The sequence below is a fragment of the Crinia signifera genome, chromosome 7 (genome assembly GCF_055691185.1).
Source record: "Crinia signifera chromosome 7, ASM5569118v1, whole genome shotgun sequence".
Classification (NCBI taxonomy): domain Eukaryota; kingdom Metazoa; phylum Chordata; class Amphibia; order Anura; family Myobatrachidae; genus Crinia; species Crinia signifera.
The window spans coordinates 135140411-135168191 of NC_139223.1; the positions used below are offsets into that span (position 1 = coordinate 135140411).

Consider the following 27781-nt stretch of genomic DNA (forward strand, 5'->3'; position numbering starts at 1 on the left):
AATAGTATTATTAGCAGGGGCACCAAATCATTAAGTATCAAAAAGGAATCATTTTTAGATGTTCAAACATTAGGCTCAGTCGAAGGTTTAGACTGAGGTTTCGGCCATGTTACTGGCGGGCTCGTAGGGGTAATTAATCAGCATGGAGAATTTCAAGGCTGCCATCCCTGTTAAGTGAGGTGGATACTCTTGTTAAGGTGATCATTTTCTCATTCCAGTTTGAGGACAGATGAAGAAAAAACCTATTTCCTGTAGCTCATTTGATACCTAGTGGGGATGCTATTCAGGTGACAGAGATAGTCTCAGAGGGGGAACAGATGTGCACTCATTATCATGTGAATAAAAACACAGATAGTGCTGATCTGTTGCCTGGCCATCACCTGGTTAGCTTTCCCTCTGATCTTTATCCCATCTGAAAGACCAGGTCCCCCGACCTCAGCAAATCCCTGACCCCCAGCTGGTGACACAGAAGTTTATGGCACAGAACACACCATGATATCTCTCTGCACAGATGCCATTCAACAAAATCTGACTTTACATTGATTTTCTTTCTATTTTTTTGTTCTCTGGCTTAATCCAAAGGTTTTAAAATAATTATTACTTATAAATACGCTGGTTGTTTCATTGCCATGCTAAAAAATGGTTACACCAGAGTTAAAAAGAGGGCTTTGATCTATAGGATTATTACAAAAGAAAAAAAACTATACAAATAGTAATTGTGGGGAGGTGTACTAAACCTTAGAGAGATAAACTGGAGAGAGCTCCTAACTAGCATATTACATTGTTTGAAACATGACAGCTAGGAGTTGATTGGTTGATACTATGGGTTTTATGTACTAAAGCTGGGCACATGCTGAAGAGTTTTTGGGACAGTGTTACAATTTTGTTACGTCAAATAGCCTACAGCACTCAGTGTATATGGGCGATTGTGCGCTCTTGTGGTTGCTAGTGAAAGGCATGTAGTAGTATCGGCAGTGTCGGACTGGGGCATGAAGGGCCCACCAGGGAAATGCACTCACAGGGGCCCACCAAGGGGCGTGGTCTTTTTGAAGGGGTGTGGCCACCTGACCAGAGAGGAGTGGCTATACACTATGCGATTTTGGGCCAATTTCATCCGATTTCGGCACTTTGGGTCGATAATTGGGCAAAAATCATCCCAAAATCGCAGGTGTGCGGCATCTGATCCGTAAATCCCCCTCCCTGATAATAATGCACATAGGTCTCACAGATAATACAGCACATAGGTCCTCCACACACAGATAATAGTACAGCACATAGCCCCCCCCCCCACCCCATATAACACAGCGCATTGGTCCCCTTAACCATATAATAGTACAGCACATAGGCCCCCCCACATAATACATTACATAGGTCCCACAACTCAGATAACAGTACAGCACATAGGCCCCCATATAATACATTACATAGGTCCCCCCACTCATAATACCGCACATATGTACCCCCACATAGAATACATCACATAGGTCCTCCCTACCCAGATAATATGGCACATAGGTCATCTCCCCCTTCCCATACACACACAATACCGCACATACCCCTAAAAAATATATATATATATAAAAAAGTTGATGAAGCACATGGTTAGTTACCTAGCAGTTTGCAGAGGGGGTCCAAAAGCACCTCACTCTCCACCAGCCGGGAGGAGACCTCCCAGGACTCCTTCTTCCCCCGCAGCCCCAGAGGCATCCTGCAGCCGGGGGAGGCGGTGACCATGTGGGCAGGGATCTGTGGTTGGGGCCCCGGCTGCTGCTGCTTCCGTCGTGTGCAACTGCAGACTCCCATGTGCTGCGCTGGCGGGCCCACTGCGAAATGTCATGATGCGCCAGCATGACAGCGTCCCCCGGATGAGAGACAGCCTGCAAAGGCCCCCTCCTAAGCAAGTGGGCGGGGTCAGAAATCACCGGTGCCTACCGGGGGATCCTACTCAGGCCAGTCCGAGCCTGAGAATCGGTAGGGAGCCTGTTTATGCTAATGGAGAATGGAACATGATTGTTCCATCTGTCATTAAAGATGATCCAGTGTGTTCACTTCAGCTGGACTCAAGGGCAATCAATACAATGTCGGAGCGCTCCACTCGGTGCCCAGCTTAAGCCCTGAAGAGTGATAAAGTAGAGAGAGATAAAGTAACAACCACTCAGCTCCTGTATTTTCTCAAACACAGCCTGTAACATGACAGTTGGAAAATGATTGGCTGATTTAAATCTTTGGCAATTTCAGCCCATTTTCTAAGTGCTCTAACTAGATTGCTTCGAAAATGTCCCTACATTGCTCCATGTGTAGGGGCCATAGCAACAGCATGATGGATAAATCTAGATACATCGCCGGTCAGGGCCGGAGAACACTGGCCCAGACATATTGCTCAGCACACATTGCTGTGTAGCGCTGTGTGCTGAGCGATCTTGCTGAGCGATCTATCATCGCTTAGCACAGTTGCCCCATGTGTAGGCCCCATAAGTCTGCTACATTCTGAAGCCTAGAAGAGAATTTGGAGCTGTTACTGATGAGCAAACACCTCTATGTGGAGCTGATCTTGTGAGTTTGTTGACAGTGCACGCTCAAGATCCAAGTGTACGCAAGTACAAGAGATACAAGAGAAAAGAGTCTGAATTCGCTGTAGACTTTACTCACACCTTTACTTCTGCAATGCCGGGGCAATAATGGGCAACTTGTGTCAAACTCTTTCTTTGCCCCTTTAAGAGCATCATTGTCAAGAGACGGGTATAAGAATATGTTGTTATAGATTCCTATCCTGTGTTACATAGTAGGTCACTTGTTGTGTAGTAATCAGCAATTACTAGAAGAATTTTGTTAATGTATTTGGATCTATGGAAAAGCGACTGGTTTAGTGAATAGAGCAAATTATATGAAAAGAAAATGCCTGATAATTGGGCTTTCTTGATCGTAAACACGGCAGTTCTAAATATTACCCTACGTACAGGAATTCCGCATCAGCCAAATTAAAAAAGCACAAACTTGTCTTTTTTGCTGCGCTGCAAAATATAAATATAATTGAAATGGCTTGTCTCCATTTAATAGTGATATTAAGCATATTCTCGTTTATAGTTCTTTGCACTGATGTAAATAGACATATATATGTTGTACCATTCAGTGTTGTGTAAGCAATACTAAATATTAATTGAATCAGTAGATTGCTACATGAAAGGATAGCTTTTCGTGTTATGGTACATTAATGCTAGGCACTACCTTAACTGACACAAAATGCTTATTTTATAAAATGATTATAAAAGTATTTATAGTCAAGAGAAAATGTTACTTAACTTGCACATAAATGGTTAAAATATTTAGTACTTTGGGCAGCGCTAAAGCTGACAAAGACAGGTGATAAAGGAAACAGTGCAGAGGAAAATTGCCTGTTACAATTCCATATACCGTACTGGTCTTCCATCAGGGCACAGAGCTATTTAGGTTAATCTGTTAGAACCTGCTTAGCATCCAGACTGCTGTATTATTGATCATTAAACTTGATTATCCAATAGCTTAAGTAAACACTTTGTAAACATAATGGTCAATCTTATTATCTGTGATGATTTCGCTAGTGTGAATCATCATCAAAGCAGCTGGCACACTACAGCCAACGGAATTTGGACAAAGGTGTTCGCACCTACCATTTGCACCAATCGGAGGTGCAATGATGTAGGTAAAGAGGCCTACAGAAAACATAAGTAAAGCCCCGTACACAAGGGGGGATATATCGCTGAGCGATATATCGCTCACGATGAGCGATATATCGCTCAGTGTCCCGTTTGCATCAGCGACCAGAGATGGTCGCTGATGAAAAAGAAACTGCTGGGAGAGCCCAGCAGTGGAAATCAGCGATCACTACGGGGGGAGAAAACGGGAGCGCGCACCCGGCACACTCCCATCGCGGGCACGATGGTCGCTCAGCGACCATATTGCCCGCGATATTAGGCAAAATCGCCCCCCGTGTGTACACAGCTTAACCGTTTCTCCGGACATTGTCGAACTATAAATATCAGCATGCCAAACATAAGTAATTCCAAAACATCTGGCTAGCCACAGGTTTCCTACCTCTGTGCATGGGCAATAGAACATGAATGGATTGCATACGGGAAACGGGAAAGTGCTGTTATTAGCGTTTCTTTTATCTCAATCAGCTGGTTTTGATGGTTAGCATAATGTTGCAAAGACTCTGCGGCAACAAATGCAGATAGGTTTTGATGATTTTAATTAAAACTGCGTTAAATAAAATATACAATGAAAACTCTGGCATATACACATTTTAGCTGAATGCTTAACATCAACAGTTAAAGAAAACAACGCTGATCAAATGACTGTTTCTGGTGTAATTACCACTCAGGTTCGGACTTAGCCATTATTAACAGAACGCACGGTTCTACTCTCTGGCACTGTAATATGTTATTGTAGAATTATAATTAATCTTACAGGAAGTGGCAGGATTCGTACAGTATCAGACTGAAGCAATACGGCATATAGATTTATTAATGCTTTTAATCAGTTCTGGCAAAATTAATTTCGCAATGATTGCTTACATTGAAATTTGCATATATTTAGCGAAAGCCATTTATTTCAGTGGGACGCTTTTGATTAAAACAGGACACAGGCCCGCAGCTACAAAAAAACTTTTGTTGGTTTTGTCAGTCATGGATTTCAGACATTTTGGAAACCAGCTTATATACATTGTTCCTAGGAATTGTTGCCATTTAATTCCTGATATTGTGTCATGTGCACATGTTGATTGTTGTAACCCATAGCAACTAAATAAATATTTCTGTACACTTTTATGCTAATGGGCCGATGATGCGGGTGCCGGGGGGGGGGGAGGTTACATCATTGGATGTCAGCTGCCCGCCCACTTCCTTTATAGTGCACATGCGCATCTAAAGTTGATCTGAGCAACCTTAGATGTGCGTGTGCCTTCCACATCATTTGATGTTTGGCGACCATCGAATGATGTGGGCGTTCCCCTGCAGGCTGCAAATGGAAATTTATGTAAAACATCCATAAGCAGCCAGTGCGTGCGAACACATGCCGCAAATGGGTGGCGGCCAGGCCTCCATTCGCAAGGCAGGGTTTGGTGGACTCGCAAGGCTGCGAATTCGCAGCCTTGAGAACCAACCAGAATAACCCCCACAATGTAGGTAAACTAAGCACTTATCTGTATTCAAGAAGCCTTCTATATAAAGTTTCATATTGATTACTTTTTTACTATCTTTTTTTTATTATTGTCCTTGCGGTTTTCTAGTAGATTTCCAGGCATAATTTGGTTATTATAGGTGCAACGAGTCTGCATTTTTCTGTTGAAACTCTTCACACTTCTGATTGCTTTGGGCAAGGAATACTGATAGGAATCAAACATCCAGTTCTGTTTCGCAGACTCTGTAAACAAGGCTAGCACCTAGCCCTTCTCTATCTTATCAGGACCTTAACCCATCCTGTCCCATAGAAGAATGCGCGTGCAATCATACAGCAGAGCTGCCATACACCACAGGCCTAGGAACATTATCATCTCTAACACTTCCAAACACCCTTCCATATCTTCATTTCATTGGAGGTCCTGTACTTTTAGTTCAGGGATTTAGATAAGTGTTTGAGGTCTACACACACACATGGCATTGATAAGTGTGTGAGTGTGAAACGTACTGTAGCCAGGCGTTATCACTGTGCACAGTACAACTCTGCTCCGTGAGATAAAAGTCTTATCAGACTTTTTATGCTCTCACCACAGAAAGGTTTCTAGTCCGGACAGTTTGGGACTAAACTTTCCTTTCCTGCTCCAATTATGCCCCCACCACTCATATTGTGTCAGCAGCACAGCTTGTAATGTAACTTTGTAGCTGAAAGTTAGCAGAGAGATGGGTCTGCGGCCGTATGAACTGTCCGGCCGAGTTATGGTTATTTATAAAAATGTATTTCTTTTTTGGGTCCAGATGCACTAAGCTTCAAAAACTGATAAAATGGAGAGTGATAAACAACCAGCCAATCAGCTCCTACCTGCCATGTTACAAGCTTTGTTTTGAAATATGTCAGGCAAGAGCTGATTGGTTGGTTGTTTATCACTCTCCATGTTATAACTTTATCGAGACCCTAAATCTCATACATTTTCGTGCATCAAGGATAAAAAGGAATTTAGTGATACCACGTGATAGGACATAATGTATAGCAGCAATTTAGTAAATACTGCGTAGTAAAATATAGGTGTGTTTTATAGATTTAGTGTACTGTACTTTAGGATTTTACACACAGACTTTATATAACACGGCAACATAGCCAATGACTGTTTGTCTAACGTGCTGGCTTTTGTAAACAACCACACTGATTTGTTAGACGGGTTAACATTAAATACAGCTGACCAGGTCTTTTCAATAGACACCTTTCCTGAGCACGTTTATGTACTGGGTCTATCTGTCCGGTTACTGCCACACCCAGGAATCGAGCTGACGAGAGACCATACACTGCCAGTGTCAGCAAATTCCACTACCTGAAAGGGATTGAGGGGGAGAGAGGAGCCTGCGGGAGGGGTCATCGCCATGGACTAAGTGGCATCAGGCCATGACAACTCTTTTAGCAATCTGGAGCAAACACAGAATGTTTGGGAGAGGGGTGTTATCAGAGAACAGCATTGGATCAGATAACTATTGGTGGATGAACAGAGGCACAGCAGTGAAAGCTGATTATGACAGGTCTTTTCCTGCTCTGGCCATGCCCATACTTACATACTTTGAGGTGGTAAAAACAGGGGAGACTGGGGTAGGGTGACCAACTCATCCCTTTAATTCGGGACACGTATTAATTACACAGGTTCTGTGGCAGTTTAAAACCAGGTGAAATGGAGTCTTGAAGTGTGGCAGTTTAAAACCAGGGGAAAGCCAGCCACAGAACCTGTGTAATTAATATGTGTCCTGAATTAAAAGGATAAGTTGGTCACCCTAGACGGGGGGATGTGTAACTATTCACACACAAGACCAATTTGTAGTGCGCCATTATTTGTAGTGCGCCAAGTATTCACTTCTATCACTAATTTGCATTTTTGAAACCACTTCGGCCTTTATGTGGTGTGGTGTAAGACAAAACGTTAGCTGGCGCTGTGAAATGCGTGTTTGATTTGCTACACTTATTTATTATTTATTAACAGTTTCTTATATAGCGCATCCATATTCCGCAGCGCTTTACAGAGAGAATATTTGAACATTCACATCAGTCCCTGCCCCAGTGTAGCTTACAATCTATATTCCCTACCACATGTACACGCACACACAGACATTCTAGGGTTAATTTAGGTGGGAACCAATTAACCTACCAGTATATTTTAGGATTGTGGGAAGAAACTTGAGTACCCGGAGGAAACCCACACAAATACTGGGAGAATATACAAACTCTGCACAGTTAGGGCCATGGTGGGAATCAAACCCATGACCTCAGCGCTGTGAGGAAGTAATGCTAACCATTACACCATCCGTAATGCCCGTACATCCGTACATCTGATCTACACTCATGCAGATCATAATATTTTTCATGCAGCTTATGGATTATATTTCTTGAAAAATTTGCTAGTTATTAAATAACCTTTGCTTTGTTGCATCTTTCGCCCCAATGTGTGCTATTGCTGAGCACACATCTTTCTGCATTGGGAAGGAGACAGGCTCTTGGCACAGTGCACTGTCATTGGTCAGTAAAAGATTGGGGAACAATGTTTTTGATTTTGCAGGTGGTTAAGCGTTTGCATTAGTGTCATTGCTCATTGGAATGTACTTATAATACTGACCTAATTATGCACAGGGGAAAAAAAACCGAGCCATTCAGCTGATTCATTTCTTCTCTTTTAATTCCGAACAAGAAACAAAAAAAGGGTCTTCTATTTTGTGAAAGAAATTGTTTCGCTTTTATTGCAGCAAAGTGGTAGCTTCAGCAGTACCAAAACTGTAACGATTTGATATTCCAAAGGTTTTGTGTGTATTCGGTTAGTTACAGTAATTATACCCAATAACTGACAGCCAAAATCACGTAGGAGAAAGCAAAGGCTGTTCTCTCACACAGGCCCTGCTGCAGAACATCTGCTGAGAGATTTGCATATTAATTAACCCATATTAACTCTAATTATTCTGGGAAATTATCAAATAAATTGAATTTTCTAATTTTAACCTTTCTTTTACTTGACGCGTGTCGAGTCTGAGAGGCTCACCAGACTATATCACCTGGGCAATGTGCAAAGTAGCCACCCCTGACGCCATTACCCCACTCTCTCTTTGGCTCCTTTAGATCAGGAGCAGCCTAGGGAGCTTTTGTGTTCCTCGTGTTGTGTTTTTTTTTTTTTGCCTTCTGTGTTCCCTAGGCCTGAGTACATTTGTTGTGAGGTGGAACATGTGTGTGTGCGAGCACAGATGGCGGATTTGTGCAGGGTTGAGGAAGTGGTACCTCCGAACAGTTGAACAAACCTTACTTTCTTCAGCCTGTTGTTTAGGCCTGAGCAAATAAATGGGAGTTTAATTTAATTAGAGCCTGGCTTTAGTCAGTGCCTCATGACAGAAATTATTCAATATTTTCCCCCCTCACATTGTTGAGTTTACACATCGCTGCCTCCGTCGCCTTTGTGCACTGTTCAGAATGACCGTAATGCATTGAGCTTTTGTCTGTGTCATGTCACTATCCCTGTCTGGCTTTGTCCATTGTGAGGTAGGACCATGCAGTTTGGAAAACAGGAAGGTTTAATGTGTCAGGAATGAACGACTTGTCTGCTGAAAGCGACAGAATGTTTAAAAAAAAAAAAAAAAAAGCCAAACAGGCCTTGGGTTTAATACTTATTACTAGGAAGATGGATCGAAAAGTTTTTCAGACATGTTTTTGAAAAGATCTCACATTTAAGGTGGCCATACACACGCAGATTTATCTTCAGATCTGGCTGGTTGGAACAAAAACATGGTTATGGATGAGAGCAAATTACAGTAGACCATTTGCTTGGAAATGTTGGAAAACTGACAAACTGTCACTCATCCATAACCATGTTTTTGTTCCAACCAGCCAGATCTGAAGATACATCTTACTAGTGTATGGGCACCTTAAGTTTTACTTTATGCTGATAAGCTAATATCCGAAGTAAAATAAATTTGAATTTTGCTTCTTTAAAACAGAGATAGTCCTCTTATGTTGTATTAGTTGGTATCAAATGATGTTTAATGGAAAATTTATAAAAGTGGGCACTGTTGTAGACCAAAATGTCCATTTCATAGTTCATGACCTGCAATAGACTGCAAATGGAGGAACTTGGGTATTTGCATCAAAATAAACTTACTCCAATATCATTAGGTGCTGGGACCTTTTCCTTTAGGACAACAAGTCCCTCATTTCCACCTTAATGGATTCACCGCCCACTTTTTTTTAACTATTCAGGTAATCAGCTATCCCCAGCTGACTGGGAAAGGGAAAAAAAAAGTTTGTAACTAGAGAAAATCCCTTCCTATTAGTAATGGGCTGCAAGTCAACCCCTTACCTGAGCCTACCATTTGTCAGTAACAACTGCTGGGGAGGAGAGAGCCAGGACAGTACTCGGATAGAGGGAAATGTGACTTTCCTTTTGCATGGGGAAACAGAAGAAATAATTATTCACCATGGAATATAAACAGTTTCTTACCAGGAGATGTGTTGCCAATATGCAAGATGACCAATTGTCAGCCGCAGGTAGGGTGACCAATCAAAAAATGCGCACTGATCTAGTTTGTTGTCCTTCCTCATTTCTAAGTGCTTACCATGCTGTACAGCACGTAGGGTATTGGTATGACTGAGGCTTGGTGCCTGCTATCGCTGCAACACCTAAACAAATGTACGTCACCGTTTTATCATAGAATAGTGAGGAAGATGAGGAGTGACTGTGTCTGAGGTTTTCTCCTGTGCTAGTCATGGACTTTTCTGCATTGTGTAATCTTTCTTAGGGGAAGGTATTAGACACAATAACTTCACAAGGACAATGTTTCCTCATTTTGTTGTCAAGGTTTTAAGTCCAAGGTTTTAAAAACGTAACTCAAGACAAGGTCCCTTGCACAGGATAACAGTGCCACATATCCAGCAACTTTAAAGTCTCTTCTGTGCCTGAAGCTTTTTCTGTGTTTCTTTTTATTAATCTTTTTTTATAGTTGTTTTGGTGTTATTCTGAAACCTGTGTGAACAGGTCTTTTGTTTTGTTACGTTTAGTTGTTTTCCTTTGTTTTTTTACTTTTTTATTCAGTTCAATGCAGCCACTTTTATTGCACGTGTTGTTTATAATGAGGACATATAGCCTATATATATAAAGTGTGTATTACAGTTATGGGATGTCCGGGGTTTCCTTTAATTTGTTTCTGAAATTTGTGGATTCTCATCCTGTTTCCGGCCCTCTAGCGGTGAGTGGGTTATTATGATAATGTGCCCTAAGGATAGGAAGTCCTGCTCTTTTTTTTCTTTGTATTTATGCTTTATTCAGGCTATTGTTCTTTTCCAAGTTCAATATATATGCGTTTTACCAGGGGTAATGAGTATAGAGCATTGTGTTGCGCTAATTACTATGTTTATTTACAGTGTATAGTTTTGCACATGGCACAGAGTGATATTCGGAAGCTCAGAGTGAGGTCTGGAAGAGTAGTGTGATCTGCACTCCAGAAAGTGCTCTGCTGAGGATCTCTTCCCATAGACTCTTAAATGAGTTACTAAGCCTGTCCGCTTCAATCTCCCCTGTTGTTCTTCCATCATAGCAGCTGAGGCCATGTATTATCCTTTATACCCTATTTACACCTAAGTACTTCCAGTCTACCTAACATACTTTGTATATGCTTCCTAATTTTGATACCATCTGTGCATAGTACGGATTGAGTATCCATTATCCAAATATCCCTTATCCAAATTATTACAAAAATCGTAGTCTCCAAAATGTCCTTTTTTAAAAAAAAAATGTTGCTAAAAACCTACTGGCTACATCTGGCACTACTGTGGAAATAACATGTAACAGACACTAAATATGCGCAAGGACATGATTGCTTGTCATTCAAAATTAGTGTCTGAGATAGTACACCAACTTTGTTTCATGTTTTAAAACCTTGTTTCATGCAAGTGTGTATTTCATGTGTTTTATGTGCTTATACAACATAAATGCAAGACACCTCAAGATACCTCATTCAAATATAAAAATATTACATAATACGGGATAATCCATTGTGCAAAATTCTTCTGGTCCTAAGCATTTTGGATAAGGGATACTCAACCTGTACCCTTTAGTACGGTATGCAAATCTTCACTACTTTTCTTGTGCCCTTCAATTTACTATCGGTAAAAGAAATATAGATGATGGGTCGATGGGTTCCAGTGTCTGAAGGTTCCAGCACACATTGCACTTAATTGCATTGCCCCAAAATGTTTTATTCATCGTGTGAAAATGTAATTTTTGAATCTATGGCACCTATTGTGAAAGTGCACAACATATAATATGGTTCATGACAGGCATATATAATGAAGTGGTTGTCAAAGGATACTAAAATAATGGTGGCAAGATGCACAGTAACCTGTGTGGTTAGTATGGAAATGCTCCACGCAGGGTCCTATAACCTATCTTAAACTTTTCCCTCTTTAAACTTGTAATGTAATAAGATCAGCGAAAGCAGCAGAACCTCTTGGATGACCTCAGGATGACAAGGGTCCGATCACATCAATCTAGATCCAATTCCGACCGATTGGATGTAGATTGTGTGGTGACTGGGCCCTTTTCTGTCCTGTTGTGATCCAATTCTGATCGGATGCGCGGCCCCGCGGGTCGGTCGTTAATCAGATCCTACCTGCAGCAGGTAGGATCTGGACTCGACCATACACCCGGGTGTGGGTCGCGATATGACCGGTACCGCTCACGGGGCGTCATCGTGAGTGGGTCGGACGAGACACTGGCGACCCGCTCACGATGTGCATCATGAGCGGGTCGTCCTGGTGTGTACCCCGCATAAGAGCTGCAAATTGCCTTTATTCCAGTGTAAACGTCTTCTGTAGAAAGATCTGCATCCCCAATGATATATCACATTTCCAGGTTTTAATAAAAATATATGAAGGTAACTACTGGCGACAAATAGAGAGTATTACTATTAACATATTGATGAATGTCCCCTGGTGGGTCCAACTCATGTAATGTATTGTATCCTCTATCAATTTTACTAATTATATTCCAGCTTCTCCTCTTCCGCAAAGAAATTTTAGTTGAGGCAACGCACGTAGACACAGGGATCATTCTTCCCTCCCCCAAATTTCCCAAGGCAAAAAGTCACCATGATCAATAACCCATGTATTAGCAACAGATGCTGCTGTGTTCCACAACTAAGTAACATACATCTGTGAGAAGGGGCTCACTAGGAAACATTGTGTTCACCGGTCTCAGATAATGGTTCAACTACTTTAAATGTCAGACCAATTATCAGCATTACTTACTAAGTAGCACAAGCTGCAATGTCTTCATAATTCCTTTCAGCAGGTGGAGGTGATCGGGAAATGTCACGCTTTCACCGGCAACGATACAGCAACAAAAATAATAATATGATAATCATTACTCTACATGTTATACAAAAAGGTGGCTATTTGATGGATTGTTATACAGAAGACTATATTTTATTTTCAAGACATCTTTCCATGAACTTACATGCACCATCCATAGAAAACCATTAGGTGTCCCGTAAAACATGCACCATTATGCGTTGTGTTATTTGCCAGATGTTTACCGTGTCTTTTACACAGTTGGTTTTACAGTAACTGGTGTTATTGCTTCCCACTGGAAAAAAAGATGTAAATAATGTCAGGATAGCTTAGCAAGTGATTGCAGTGCGCAATGTAAGCCTTACTATCTCTTATCCTGTAATCGTCGGATTGCATGGCAGACTTCCATCTCTACCTGTATGAAGCATAATTACAGCTGCTTTTTGGCAAGGCATCTAATGCCATGGATTGTAATTAATTTCTAAAGATTACTGTGAGGAATTGGTTACCGGTGCTGTTTTCTGGCCATTTATCACTGTTATTTAACAGTTATTTTTCCATTTTTGTTTGCTATACTGTCTTTCTTCCCCGTTTGAGGCAAGTCGAATTAGTGTCAGTTTTGTGCTTATGAAGTGTACATCTTTCTTCTTGTTTATTGAATTAAACGATGGAAATCTTTGGGCTTCCAACTCTTTTGTGGTTGCTCAGCTGCACGTGTAGATTTTTTACATTAACAGCTAATTTTGACCTGTTAAATATAATAAACTATTAAACTGGTATCTACTGAATTCCCAGTCAAGTCATATTAAAGGGTCAAGATCTACAGTAGGTGAAAAGCAACTAATACGTGTTATGTTGCAATAAAGAATAGTTTGCTTCGCTGCCAGCCTCGATCCATAATGCGAGCAGACATTGGCAAATGTCCCCATTAGTCTTTTCTTCGATCTCCTTACCTTCTATGCTTATTTTATTTTATAGATTCCTTTTAAATAAGTCGTAAAGGGAAGTAGTTATTTCACTATCAGTAATCCGATAGATAGATAGATAGATAGATAGATAGATAGATAGATAAAAAGGTTCTCTCACTATTGTGTAAACAAAAAGTATGTTTTAATTGGGTTTTAGAATGCAGCTTTTAGACTTAGGTGTGTTTTTTTTTATAACTGAAATAAAACACTTGTGACTGTAAATAAATGTGATGGTTTTTACGTGAATAATGTTACTCTTATACACTTTGCGTCTTAAGTTATTTATTTCCATTAAAGTATTTACTACTGTTTGGGAAAAGAGAGCATCAGGCGCAAAGTATTGTTGTCATGTGATGGATGTTCCGCTCCTGACCCTGCATCCTGAGACATGACTTCACCGCTTGTTGAAATTGTTCTGATTTTTGGGGGCTCCTCAGGGGATTGCTGATAAATCATCTATCTGTTGTTGTTTTTTTCTTAATAAATCCTGAACAAAATATATCATCTCGTTTTGCTCCGATAGAACTCACGTGTCACTCCGTATAGTCATCACCGGGCAAAAAAGAGACCTCAAAAGACATATTTTCTTCCAGGATAAAGGCCTTTTAATGCCTGTCCAGCCTTAGATAATTGTATTCACTCCTCCTGGACCTTCCTTTCTTCCTCCTGTGCCCAGAGATCACTTTTTAAGAGGTGGGTTGAAAGATTCCCAGGCCTAAGGATCTTTTGTTTTGCCCCGTCCCCCCGTCCCTCAACTCAGCGCTCAGAACATTTATAAAGGGCCGTCTGTGGGTTGCTAAGAAATGGTTAAACCTCTGTCACCAGATAAAAAAAAAAAAGATTCACAATATTGATTGTACTAAGGTATATCTGGACCACACAGCTCGAGCAGAGACGTTAGAATATCTCTCTTTTTGTAGATCTCAGGGCATTACCCAGCCTGAACTTGTTTAAACCCTTGTGGTCACACCTCTTGAAAAGGTTTTGTTTCCACCGTCAATTGGTATTCAAACCAGGTCAGCAGATTCTGTTTGCTTCTGCTACAGCCGTTTTCATTTTAATTTGCACCTGTTGTGCAGTTGTTCAGAAGGCAAGTGCGGACCCGCGGATTATACAAAGATCATATTATGAGCAGATATGCACGGTGTAATCTTTTTGTCCCCAGACTCGCATGACAAAAAAAAAATATCTCTTTTTGTTCTTTTTTTTTTTTTGTCCCTGGGAACCTGTCAAAGCAAACAGATATGACTGACAAAAATTTGTAACTAGACATGTTTCAAGAATCCTCCATAAGCATTATGATCCTGACACACAATCCTTCTATATATTTTTTTTTCTTCTACTCCACTCTTTTCTGCCACTTTTCTATAATCCGATAGCTGGCAAGAGCCACTTGAGATAGCTCAGTTGATAATTTAGGAGAGGGCGGCTTTATTAGACACAGAGAAATCAAACTGAACCTGAAAATTGTTTTCTTTTTTCTTTTTTTTTTTCTCCCATTCCTTAACCCCCCCCCTCCCTCCTCCGTCTCCCTCGTTCCCATGATGTCATGGTTCTCGCTTGTTTTTTTGTGCATGCTTCTAGAGAGTTAGGTTAACGTATTTTGGCAATCCCATGTGTGCGTAACGGATGGTGTGTTTCTGTAGCTGAGCTAATGCCCCGTGTTTATTACTCTAATCTTTCTTGTCTGCTGGTAAAGTGGACAATTTATGTACTATCATGTAGGCCGAGAGCCTTGTGAGGGCTGACTAATTCAGAAACAGCCACCTTCAATTGAGTTCACAGACCTTATTTACAGGATGCATTAAAAAAAATCAGCTGAACAGTTCTGGGACTGAGAGGAACATGGGGAGTAAGCAGGCTCCTATTAGTTTTTAGTCTGCCAAACGTGGTGCTTCCTGAAATTTTTTGGAATATGAACATGATTTTTTTTTTTTTTTGCTGTTGCTTTCAACTTCTGCACTTATTTCTCAATTCAGCCCACATTTACTTATATTCAAAATATGTTCAGATGGGATCTTTGTAGATTGATACAAGTTGTACAATCAATGCAAATAAAAATAAAACTTCCTAACTTTTATTTACAGTTATGTTCCCTAAGTGATAAAGGTTGAGTGTATTTTAATGTGTGTTTTTTACTTTTCTTTGCAGTATTGAGTTATGACAATGTCGTAGACACGGGTTCGGAGACAGATGAAGACGATAAGCTTCACATTGCTGAAGATGACAGTATTATTACCACTTTGGACCAGGAAACCAGCCCCGCCAGTATTCTCAACCATGCGTCTTCACCACATGTCAACCAGGCACTACTGGCCAGAGATGAAGAGGAAGATGATTTGAGGGATGGAGGGATAGATCACACCTGGCACAATGATGATCTTCTGAAAGCTTCAATAGATGGTTCTGGTAAGCTCAAAAATGGCTTCAATTTTTTTTATAGATAGTGTTTCCAGTCTGTAACACAGTATAAACATTTTGTTAACTACAAAAAACATAAAAAGACAACTCTTCTCAAATCACTGCAACCTAAACAATATACATTTTCCGTGTTCCTACACAGATGAGCCAAATTTTTATTATGCATTTGGCTGTTACGTGTTGCACAATTTGCAGTTGAGATTTGACCCTTAGGGTGATAGTTAATTGTGTTTTGCCATTGGGCACAATTGACGGGGGGTTGTCCATGGCAGTCATGCCCATTGGATAAAAAAACATTTTATCTTACCTGTCGATGCCCATATGTTACAGGCTCCCCAAAACAATTGAATTCCACCCTTAGCGTTGCCACATCATGTAGCAAAGGAACTGACCATTGTCAATCCAGCTCTACCTCATACACTACATATTCCTTGAAATGACAATCGCAGCATGGAATAGCGAATCAGAACTCAAAGACAGTATCGTCAGAACATCGCACCTCTGCGAAACAGCTTTTTGTGCCATGGAACTGATTTGCGTGAAATTTCACCACAATTTCACTCATCTCTAATTTCATGCAATTTTTCTACAACACCTAATTTCCCTGTGTAAATGGGAACAGCCATAGGGCTCCTAAAATGAGATGACATTGTGATTTGTTAGCAGTTCAATAGGCATATCGTTCAAATGAGCGTCTGTGAAAAATGGAGAAAGGTTTATTATTCTGAGTTATATGCATGACAAGTGTAGATATTTGGTTATGTATGTTATCCAAATATTTCTTGTAGTGTTGCACAAAAACAACCTTTAATGATCTTATGTAAGTTAAATCATCAAAAACGTAAACCTAATTGGATGCTTTGGGTTAAAATACCAAAATATTTGTAAATTATTTAAGGCACACCGTTGGGGGTGAGAGCTATCATGTCTTTTGAGTGGTGTCTTTTGAGTCCTCAAAGGGGACTAATGAAGGTGTTGCCCATAAAACCAATCAGGTTCAAGCTATTATTTTATAGAATATATTTTAATGCTAGTTAGAAGCTGATTGGTTATTATGGGCAACTATTCCACTCTGTAGAATGCTTGATTCATGCATGACAAAATGACTCTGAGAGGGAACAAAAACATGACAACTGTAACACATCTTGGGCGGAATGCAGCAAGCACTTGCGATGCTTGCAGCAAGTCTACGCGTGCATCTAGTGCATCACCGGCATCTAGTAATGCTGTACGCATAAAGATTTTGGCAAAGGGTTAGGACCCGGAGTCCTATCTGCGTATGTGTCAATTGACATTTGTGCCGCCAGGGATACTGGGAGGGATCCCTCAGAGCAAGGAGCCGCTTTAGACTTCCATAGGCTTCTATTGGGCAGCGTCGGTCTGAAGATGGCGTTGCCCTATGCATCCAAGCCCCAGAATGTATCGCATTCTGGACTTGGTGCATATACGGACTGTGGCCAAACTTCCAAAAACTGCATTTTGAGGGGTTTGTCCGCATTTTAAACATTGCTGCATCTAGCCCAGTGTAAGCATTTTAACATGCCTACAATCGGTTACAGTTTTTCACATTCTGTCATGTTTTTCACTTTCATTTAATGCATTACAGTTTTACCAACACAATGTAGTGTACAAGTAGTGTGCACTGACACAAGTTCTGTACCAAACATGGCATTATGGTATCATACAGCACTATTAGAACTACTGTAAGCCCATTTTCATATTTGTTTTAATACAGATTTTAAGCATTAATGGGGGGGATTTACTAAGATGTGTATTCTATGTCACATGTGATGTTGCTATGGGCAACCAATCAGATCCTGTCTACTTTATTCTAGAGGGTGCTAAATAAATAAGAAGTAGGTTTTGATTGGGTGCCCATCACATGTGAAGTAGAATACACATCTTAGTAAATTTCCCCAAATGTCTGGCAGTAATAGTGAATGAATGCAAAGAGCCCAAACTGTGTCCAGTAGGGGCAGAGTAATGTTCTTCAGCTAAAGTTGTTTATTAGTGTGCAAGTTCAAAACCCATAAGTGTATAGTGGAGGTGTTTTTTTCTTCATTTTTTATATATAGTTGATTGGTTTTATTTAACTATATTTGGTGCATTATATGCTGTGATGTGATTGAAAGCACTGCTTTTACATCTTATATGGTCCCCTATAGCAGGGCGGGCAGTCATCAGTTACAGTTCTAATGGGCCAATCTTTCACGTCAACGATTTACCAGCAGTATCTGTACCCGCGCTATACTCAATCCTTAGAACAAATTGTAAACTGCACATTAAATTTGATATTTTTATCGGAGGTGGGGGCTGGCTGTTTCTCGAATCTCACATAAACATTTATCGTCAAACACTCTAAGACCTTAAGGTTTCACATTTTCTACGGCGAGGGGGGAGATCAGCCAAAAGATGGAGGAAAGATAAATACGTTTAATTAGGGGGCAGAGGATGATCATTAAAGGAAGTCTGACTGCTGTAGAAGTCATTAACAATCTTAAATGAAATTTTTATTTTTATGATAGCCATTTACATGTATAATAAGAACCAATGATTCTTAGGAGCAGTGTGACAGAAACTGAGTGCGGCGAGAAGTCTTGTAAGACATACCATTTAAATGAGCTGGCGTTAGCTATTCATATTTGTTAATGAACTAGATTTGAACAGCCATAAGAATGAATGTACTGATGGTTTAAATTTTAATATCTAGAAATCAAGGGTAAGGGCCAATTACTGAGAAATTTTTTTACCCTTAAAGGAATAATTAATAGAGATTTAACAAATGCAGGACTTCAAACTTCTGGGGAGAAAAAAAAAAGTTCTTCATTCCTGAATTCTAAGTAACTTATTTGAAATCCCACCAGACAGGTTTAATTTCACCTCTCCTTTGTGTTCTTCTTGTTCGGTATATTTGATGCGGTCTTCTTGGTAACGCTTGTTAACCCTTTGAGTGGCAAGTAAATTTGTCAAAATAGTTGTAAAAACTGGCGGGCAGACATTTACTTTCATCATAATGACCCGTAATGTTTACCTTATATAGGTAATATAATCTATTTTTACACAGCATCTTTCATTTGATTTTATATAACATATGTGAGCGACGCTGGCAGAGGCGTAGCTACCGTAAAGCAGCCACCGCGGCTGCTTGGGGGAGCAAGCGCCAGCGGGGCGCCCCCGGTGCCCGGGCACTCTGGTCAGACCCCCCCTTACCCCTCCGCATGCCGCCGCCACCGCATTCAGTCCGGCACCGCAGATAGCCTCCGGGCTCCGTCTCCTGCAGTAATGAAAAATGACACGACAAAATGGCTGCCCCCTAATAGCAGACAGTTTTTAAGGATGCTAGAGGAGGCCGCCGCCTCTTCTAACATCCCTAAAAAAACTGTCTGCTGTACGGGGGCAGCCATTTTGTCGTCTCATTTTTCATTACTGCAGGAGACGGAGCCCGGAGGCTATCTGCGGTGCCGGACTGAATGCGGGGCTGGCGGCGGCATGCGCAGGGGCAAGGTAATTTTTTGGCGGGGGGGCGCCACAATATTAGTTACGCCTCTGGACGCTGGCGTTTTTAGTGGATATATTGCACATCTCTCACAGAGATGCCGGCACTCAAACGGTTAATAACGGATTATGCCTTATCACTCCCTCTGCGCCGCACGGCTCTTACTCACTGAACAAAATAAAAACAATATATCTTTGTTTTTTAACCCTTTCATTGCTGGTGTTTTTGCCAATCGCAGTCACTTTGGCTCTGAATAGTTAAGTTATGGGGGGGGGGGGGTTAAGCATCCAGTCTGGCTGACAGCTGCTCCATATGTCTGTATCCATAATTTTATTTTACTATTCTATGAGGGCAGGAGAGATACTTTGCTTTTACCTGTCTGCTTCTAATGACTAGTAATGATTTATAGTTTTTCTTTTTTTTATTGTACTAAAAGTGCTCTGATGTGGTGCCTTGATGTCTAATGAAAAAAGATTGTTCATCCGCCCTCCTTCTCCTGAAATCAGGCCAGTGTTTATTCTGACTAGCAGATAATGTTTTTTTTTTTTCCTTCTGATAAAATTGAAAAAGCAAAAAAATATAGTTAAGAAAAAAAAAAAAAAAAAAAAAATTGCCTCAAAAACACCCAATATAGACAATAACCCTAAAGTGAGAGCTGTTTTGTTTAGCGGTGTTTTATCCCTGGTGCCTGTCTGTCTCGTATGGCACCTCTGTGCATAGTTTTTCTGTGAGATAAGCCCCCTCTCCTCTGCTTACTCAGTCATACTTTCTCCACTTTGTCTGCAGGATGTAGAGTTTAAGCTGAAGAGGGCTGTGGACTTCTTACTGTGCTTTTCCGGTTCAAGCACAATCAAAGTTTTGTGCTAGCAATTGTCCTTGACATTCTTTCGTCCCACAATAGGGTGGATACAGTGTGCTGGAATACAGCATGACATCATTATCATCCGTTTAAATAAATCACCTGCATCGGGCCAGAGTCTGCTTGTACAAGGATTCTTCCGCCAGGGGAAGAAAATGTTCTTTATTTTTACAAACCTTTATCCCCAAGGGCGACAGGAAAATACTAACTTTTACTCTTGTTTTCAAAATAAATACACTGTGCATTATTAGAGGGAAACAAAAGAATAGAATGTAGATTTCCCAAACTTGATTCTCACACCTGTTGGAAAGCTATGCTAAAGGCTTTATATTAACTAAAAAACATCTGCATCATTTCCTCTTCTCTTGGCGTCCATAGCTGACATATAGAGATATACAGTATATGCAGTGTGTGTGTGTGTGTGTGTTGTGGGGGCTGGAGGGGGGGGGGGGGGGAGTGTTACTACAAGTACAAGAGCTTAAAACATGTTGTGGTGAAAACAGCACTGAGTAGATTTGGGCCCTTATTCTGGTGCATTCGCTCAGACCCCTTTGTTCGCAAGGGGTCCAATGTTTGTGGTATGTGCATGCGCAGCCTCATTTCTGCGCATGCGCCTACTCCAGGTGTGTGCGGCCACGGCAAACAGAATGATTTCCCAAGATCACGGGTGGGGGACAGAGAGGGGCGTGGGGTGGCGGGCCAGCTCATTGGCATATGGGAACGGCCAGAATTTTCATGCTAATTGGCCAATGACGCAGGTGTGTGTGTGGGGGGGGGGATGACAGCTGACATCACCGGATGTCAGCTGCCCGCCCATTTCCTCCTGAGCATCCATGCATATGCAAGTAACTTCAGAGTCACTTTTATATGCATGTGCCTTCGCCATCATTCGATGGTCGCCGACCATCGAATGATGTGGGCGGCTCCCACAAGGCTGCGAAGGATGTTACTGTGTGCTAGCGGCCACATGGGGGGAGATGTGTTAGTGAACACATACCTTCACATGCTACCGAGGGGATTCGGGCAGTGGGGGCTTGCGTTCGTTGGGGTGGTGGGAAGCAGTTTTCCGATCACTAAGCAGCAAAAGAACGCTGATTAGCGAACAGGACTGAATCAGACCCTTAGCTAGCTCCTCCTACAGACCACCCTGTACTCTGAGCAGTCTGGATAATTATAGTTTTAATTATAATTTTTTTGTAAAGATAGATAGATAGATAGATAGATAGATAGATAGATAGACGGAAAGATATATATATATAGATAGATAGATAGATAGATAGATAGATAGATAGATAGACGGAAAGACAGATAGATAGAGAGATAGATAGAGAGATAGATAATTAGATAGATAGATAGATAGATAGATAGATAGATAGATAGATAGATGGAAAGATAGAGAGAGATAGATAGACAGACAGATAGACAGACAGATAGACATACATTGTGCAGAGTCACACTGGACAGCATACACATTTCATCCTTGCTGCTTGGAATTATCAGTTGTCCCTGACTCATCACCTTAGAAAGGACAGTTATCTGTCGGGTGGCATTGGCAACCATACTTTTTTTTGTTTCCTCCAGAATGTGCAGTGATGCAGATAGTTTTCTGGATGTATAATCCTGTCAGTTCAGATCATCCAGATCCTCTTAGTTCTTATTTTACAGACCATCCTTTGTTTTTCATTTACTAGCCATTAGTTTACTGTGTATTTGCAGAGCTTCACCTATCTATTTGAAGATGCATATTATTATATTAGTACACATTTTGGAAACCTTGAATAATGAATCTGTCAGCAATATATTATAGAGCAATACCCTTTACATTAGAGCCCAACCCAAAAAACTTTTCTGTATACCAGCAATATCAGAGTGTGAATGTGGGTAACACTTCTTTCCCTTATGAAGGAAACCACCTCAGGATTTTTTTCCTTACGGTTTATGGTTTAGCTTTTTTTTCTAGCCACCAGGACTAGTTTATTAATTGGACAGGACCCAGATACGTGAACTTCTCCTTACTTATTTGCATGTAAAAGCAATGGGGAAGGAAGTGTTGAAAATAAAAATCTAGAAAATTACCAGTATTATGCAAAAAAAAAAAAATGCTACAAATTGTTTTCCTCTGTGTCTGAGCGTGTTTGCCCTCAGATGGGAATCTTGTGACTCTTAGGCAGGAGAATCACATGAGATGAGCGAAGAAGAGGGACATACAATAGCTATATTTATTCCCAGTGACAACCTTCTCGGAGATACCTTGATCTAATTACTAGCAGAGATTGATATAAATATCAGAGGCAGAGATATTAACTCCTTTCCTAGCCTGTAGAAGCACTGACCGCTGTGACTGGAGAAACAATGCTATCCTACCTGATTTCCACTTTCACTGTCACCAGTGAACGTACCAGCTGGAGGCCCTTGGCCAAGTACTGGTTTTGTATTAAATACATTAAAATAAGTAGAGTAAGATAAAGTACCAACCCATCAGCTTCTGTCATTTTTCTAGTACAGCCTTTAAAACAGGCCTGTCCAACCTGCAGCCTTCCAGCTGTTGTGAAACTAAACATCCCAGCATGCCCTGCCACACTATTGCTGTTAGAAAATGCTAAAACTGTGGCAGGGCATGCTGGGATGTGTAGTTTCACAACAGCTGAAAGGCCGCTGGTTGGACAGGCCTACTTTAAAATGACAGTTGGAGCTAAGTTGTTTATTTCTTTATTACTTTATCTCTTTCTACTTTATGTCTCTCCAAGGCTTGTTACAACTACCCCATTATGGGCCTAACTCAACTTGGGTTCTAGTTTGGTGTGTAATCGAAAAACTACAAACCCCCAGCATTAGCATGCAGATGTCCACCCAGCAAAGAGCAAGGCAACCCCAACATGATGGGTCATACTCCCACTAACATGTGAGTGCTTCGATGTACAGTGAAGTGCTTGCATGTTAAGGGTAGTCCACTGGATAGATCCTAAAGGCGAAACTAGTCAATGGGCCACCATCTTTTGTGTCTCGTGTCTGTGTGTGATGTCATGCAGCTGCTGCAGCCCGCACTGCAAATGGTCCAGACATGCATGCATTGCGCAACTCCGCAACGCTGACATGCTGCCCCCAAAATAGCCCATCGCTGCCCCTGTTGGCCCTTGAACTGCGGTCTGAAGCTCACACATGCATGCGATCACCAAGGCAAAGCAAAAATAAAGACAGAGGGCAAAATGGTAGGCAGGTATGGTACATCTTGAAGGTATATGTTGGTAGATGGGTTGTGTACCCAGATGTAGTTCATTGCATTGATCGTGAAAAGGTCAACAATGTCTAGGCCGAACCCAAAAGGTCAACATATTGAAGGTTTACATTGAAAAAGTTCAACATGGAAATGGTCAACATATGGAGTTTTTCAGATTTTCAGGGTTGGGGTGTCAATTTTTAGTTTGTAGCTTGTTTGAATGTTATAAAATTATTTTTTTTTTCATTAGTCTACATAGACAATACAATATTAAAAATAACACAATACTACAATTAATTAAAATAATTTTTAAATTAAAAAGTTCAATTTCCTGGAGTTTCAGCACCCTTTAGGTATATTATCCTCCTCAACAATTAAAATGTCCTCTGGTATAAATGTATGGGCAAATATAGGGATCTCACCACTGTAGATTCTTTCAGCTTATGGCATATGTCCAGGTGTCCTCACAAGATTATGGTATCCATGCTGAATGGAGCTTGCCGTTTAGAGGAACTTCTCTCCAGGACTTGCAAGGTTCTTGCCTTTTGAGTAGTCGTTTTTTTGTAAATAGTGGTCCAATTGTTGCCCGTTTGAGGATAGTAGAGGTGTAGAGGTTTTCAGCAAGGGTCCTTGGGTGCTCACTCCTGTACCCACCACTATCCCAGTTGTAGTCCACACTGATGGTAAAGTATGAAATAATAAAGATTTATTTTTCATTTTTTACCTAATAATTTATGTAGACTATATGACGTGTCGACTAGCATCAAGTCAAACTTTTGTCCATGGCAACCTATTGACCATGTTGACCAGAAGTGGACTGTCTACCTTATTACTGTCAACCTAAATTCCGGATACCATGTCCCCTTAGTATAAGTGACAGAAGTGACCGAAATATGTGTCTTTTCTGTTTTATAATTGTCAGTATAACTTAAAATGACACAATTATCAACCTGTCAGCGCTTAAGAGATGTTTTACGTTTAATATATGAAATCCATATAAGAAGAATCTCTGAGGCATTAGTAGAAACTTGGGAACTCTGCCATATGGATTTCTAGTAGCACGTGAGGCAGGAGAACCTGTTCTAAAATTAAAGTGACATATTGTTGCTGAGATATGTATTGTTAACCCAGAAACATCAGAGACAGAAACCCATGGAACAGCATATCTGACACAGTACAATATTGTTACAGTCGTATCAACAATTCCGCTTTTTAGGCACAGTATTTAGTCATCTTTTTTTATTACTTCAAATTTGGTTTGTTGTCCGCGATTTAATGTTACAGAGCTCAGCCGTAACAGGAGGAGGAGGAGGCTGAGAAGTATTGACTGAACCAATTTGAACACATATTCTAAATATACAAAATAAAGGCAGTGTTGGACTTGGCCATGAAGAGCCCACTAGTGGTAGGGGCCCAAGCTTGAGGGTGTGGTCAGTTCCCATAGAAGGACTTAACCTTCGAAGTGCCAACGTTTCTGTGAGAGATCCTCAAAAGATCTGCTAAAAATGCCATTGTCGCTTACAGCGACTGTTTTTTGTTGTTGTTGTTTTTGGTTGCAATATTTAACTAAACTTCAATTGATTAACTTGGCTGTATTTGTATTTATTTCTACTAAAAGAACAGTCGCTGAGAGCGACACTGGCATTTTTGGTGGCTATTTTGAGGATCGCGCACAGCAACGTTGGCACTCAAAGGGTTAAACAACCATTGAGGAGAACCTTTTATAAAGGACCTTCCACTTAGATTGGCAGGATGGCTAATCTTGGTGCTTTTTCTATGTTTATTTATTCGTGGTTGTGCTTCACCAAGTTACTGACCTACTAATGGAGTAACAAGGTATAATTTGAGTGCACAGTCTGTAAGCTAACCCCTATAGCAGTGATGGCTAACCTTGACACTCCAGCTGTTATTGAACTACACATCCCAGCATGCCCTGCATCAGTTTTGGGGCGAGATGTATCAAATGGAAAATGCGGTAAAACCCCGGTTTTACCGCATTTTCCAATGTATCAAAAATTATACCGCACTGAAGGGTATCGCCACCTTTGGGTGGCGATACCCTATAGAAGCCTATGGCCTTCTATTCGCCACCCGCCGACGCAAACCCGCCGCCTCGCCGACCCCCCCTCTGGCTTACCTTCCTGAAGGGTCCTCCTGGACCCTGGAAGGTAAACCCCTCCTCCCCCTAGTAACGCAGCCAGACATCCTTCCGCCTGCAGGGGGAGGAGGAAGCGCCGGGGACAGCATGCTTAGCTGTCCCCGGCGAGAGGGGAGAGCGTGGCGGCAGGGAGATGACGGAGACCCCCCGCACACCACAGTACAGGTATCACGAGGGGCCTCCGTCACCGCACCGCGATGCCAGCCGCATATGTTAGTACATATGCGGCAGCATCGCGGCGATGTATTTTAATAAATCCCGCCCTTAGCATGGCCAAATAGTAAAACTGTAGCACGGCATGCTGGGATGTGTAGTTTAGCCGCAGCTGGAGTGTCAAGGTTAACCATCACTGTCCTATAGTAAGGGGCCCTCAGGCTGTGAGACCTATCAGAGATTTCCTCTGTACACATGAAGTCCAATCCGTCACTGGACGGTGTCGTAGCAAATAATTTATTCCAGTGTGACTGAACAAAAACAAAAAACTGTACACAGTACTAGTCATGATTGTTTTGCACACTCTTCCTGACCATCGTTGCCAACCAATGTACAGTAAATACATGCTCACTAACAACTTAATAAAAATTTACTAACACACATTTTTTTATTTACTGACCACTCTTTAAATTATACAAAAAATGTCTTCAAAACTCCCAAAGTAGGAACTTAACTTAAATGTATGTACAAAGGGTATGGAATAAAACGATGAGGTAAACTTTGTTTAAACACCTGATAATACCATAGTGCTTAGATTTTTTTTAAAATAAAAATAGACATGAGAATAATAGCGGAGTAATCTCTTTATCTTACACAGAGGGCCACTTGTATTTTCAAGTGTACCCGCTGTCATTCTGTGCTTCCATGTATGTTCACAGATCACACATATGATGGTTTTATCCCAGTCACAGTTTCCTAGCACATTAGTTGACTAAAGTTCCCTGGCTGTGGGATTATTACAAGGTGTCACCAGCGCCAGACTCTGCACGCTGGAAGTACAAGTTGTGACAAGCCGGAAGCATCCATTTAACTGTGGGTCAGATTAACCTAACACCTTCTTTTAAACACTTCATAAAACTCATTTCAGTATGAAGAGTCTTCCACACAGATATGCAAAATGTACATTGCCACAGCTTAAAAGAACCTTGTAGACTGAAAAATGCATAAAAAAACCACGCCTTCCTCTCTCTCTCTCTCTCTCTCTCTCTCTCTCTCTCTCTCTCTCTCTCTCTCTCTCTATCTATCTATCTCTCACTCTATCTCTCTCTCTCTGTCTTAGCTTGGCCAGAAATATTCCATTTTCTAATTATTCACTATTTGTAATAAAGCACTTTATCCAGTGGCATAGCTAGAAATGTTTCTCCCCCCCTGCCAAAAAAAATTCCGACACCCCCCCCCCACCCCAAAAGCAGGGGCAAGGTGATGGACTAAGGCCGCCTCTGGCTGAGCTGACAGGCGACCCAGACCAAGCTGGCGCTGCTTCCCCCAAGCCGTCGCAGGGTCTGCAACATATGTAGCTACGCCACTGACTTTATCAATGCCATCCTATCAGTTTTTACCAGTGTAATATATTACATTGAGGTAGCTACTTTATGTCACCCATGGATGCTCAGATATGATGTACATACTGTAGGAGTTGTATAGTTACTTTCATTTTTTACACTGCACCAGAGAAAATAACATCTTTAATCTGATTGGTTGATGTGGGATACAGCATTTGTGAATACAGCATGAAGGTTTTTTCTTTTTTTTTTTTACCAGGGGGATTCCAACTTGGTGTTCTGCCATTATAGCCTACAAACACTGTAGCAGATATAGCAAACTTTATGGGTGAAATGTAATAGATGAGAGATTCAGAAAGTGAGAGATTTGGTAAGAAATCTCCAGGTTTTTATAAAAAGCGGCAATCATTCACACTTCAAAATCAAACTGGTTTTGCCATGTAAATTATTGGCGCTTTAAAAACCCTGGAGATTTCTTACCAAATCTATCACTCTGAATCTCATCCTATTAAATTCCCCCCAATATGTTGATATACTTCCTGATTTAGAAAATCCTTCACAATGCACTGTAAAAGTAAATATGTTAGTGTTTGTGTAGCACTGCAACAGTGAATGCAGGCTTATCTTAATATGTTTTATATTTTATTATCAGTATGTCAATGCAGAGGGGT

At 41.1% G+C, this 27781-nt stretch overlaps 1 protein-coding gene across 2 annotated transcripts in view; it reads left to right on the top strand.

Annotated features, from left to right (window-relative positions):
• ZEB2 (zinc finger E-box binding homeobox 2) overlaps nt 1-27781 on the top strand; it is a 112829-nt gene that overhangs the window by 66676 nt on the left and 18372 nt on the right. For both annotated transcript variants that reach the window (XM_083153848.1, XM_083153849.1), the window contains one exon: nt 15615-15872. In XM_083153848.1, the coding sequence (XP_083009974.1) occupies nt 15615-15872 (258 nt within the window). The remainder of the gene's footprint in view (nt 1-15614; nt 15873-27781) is intronic.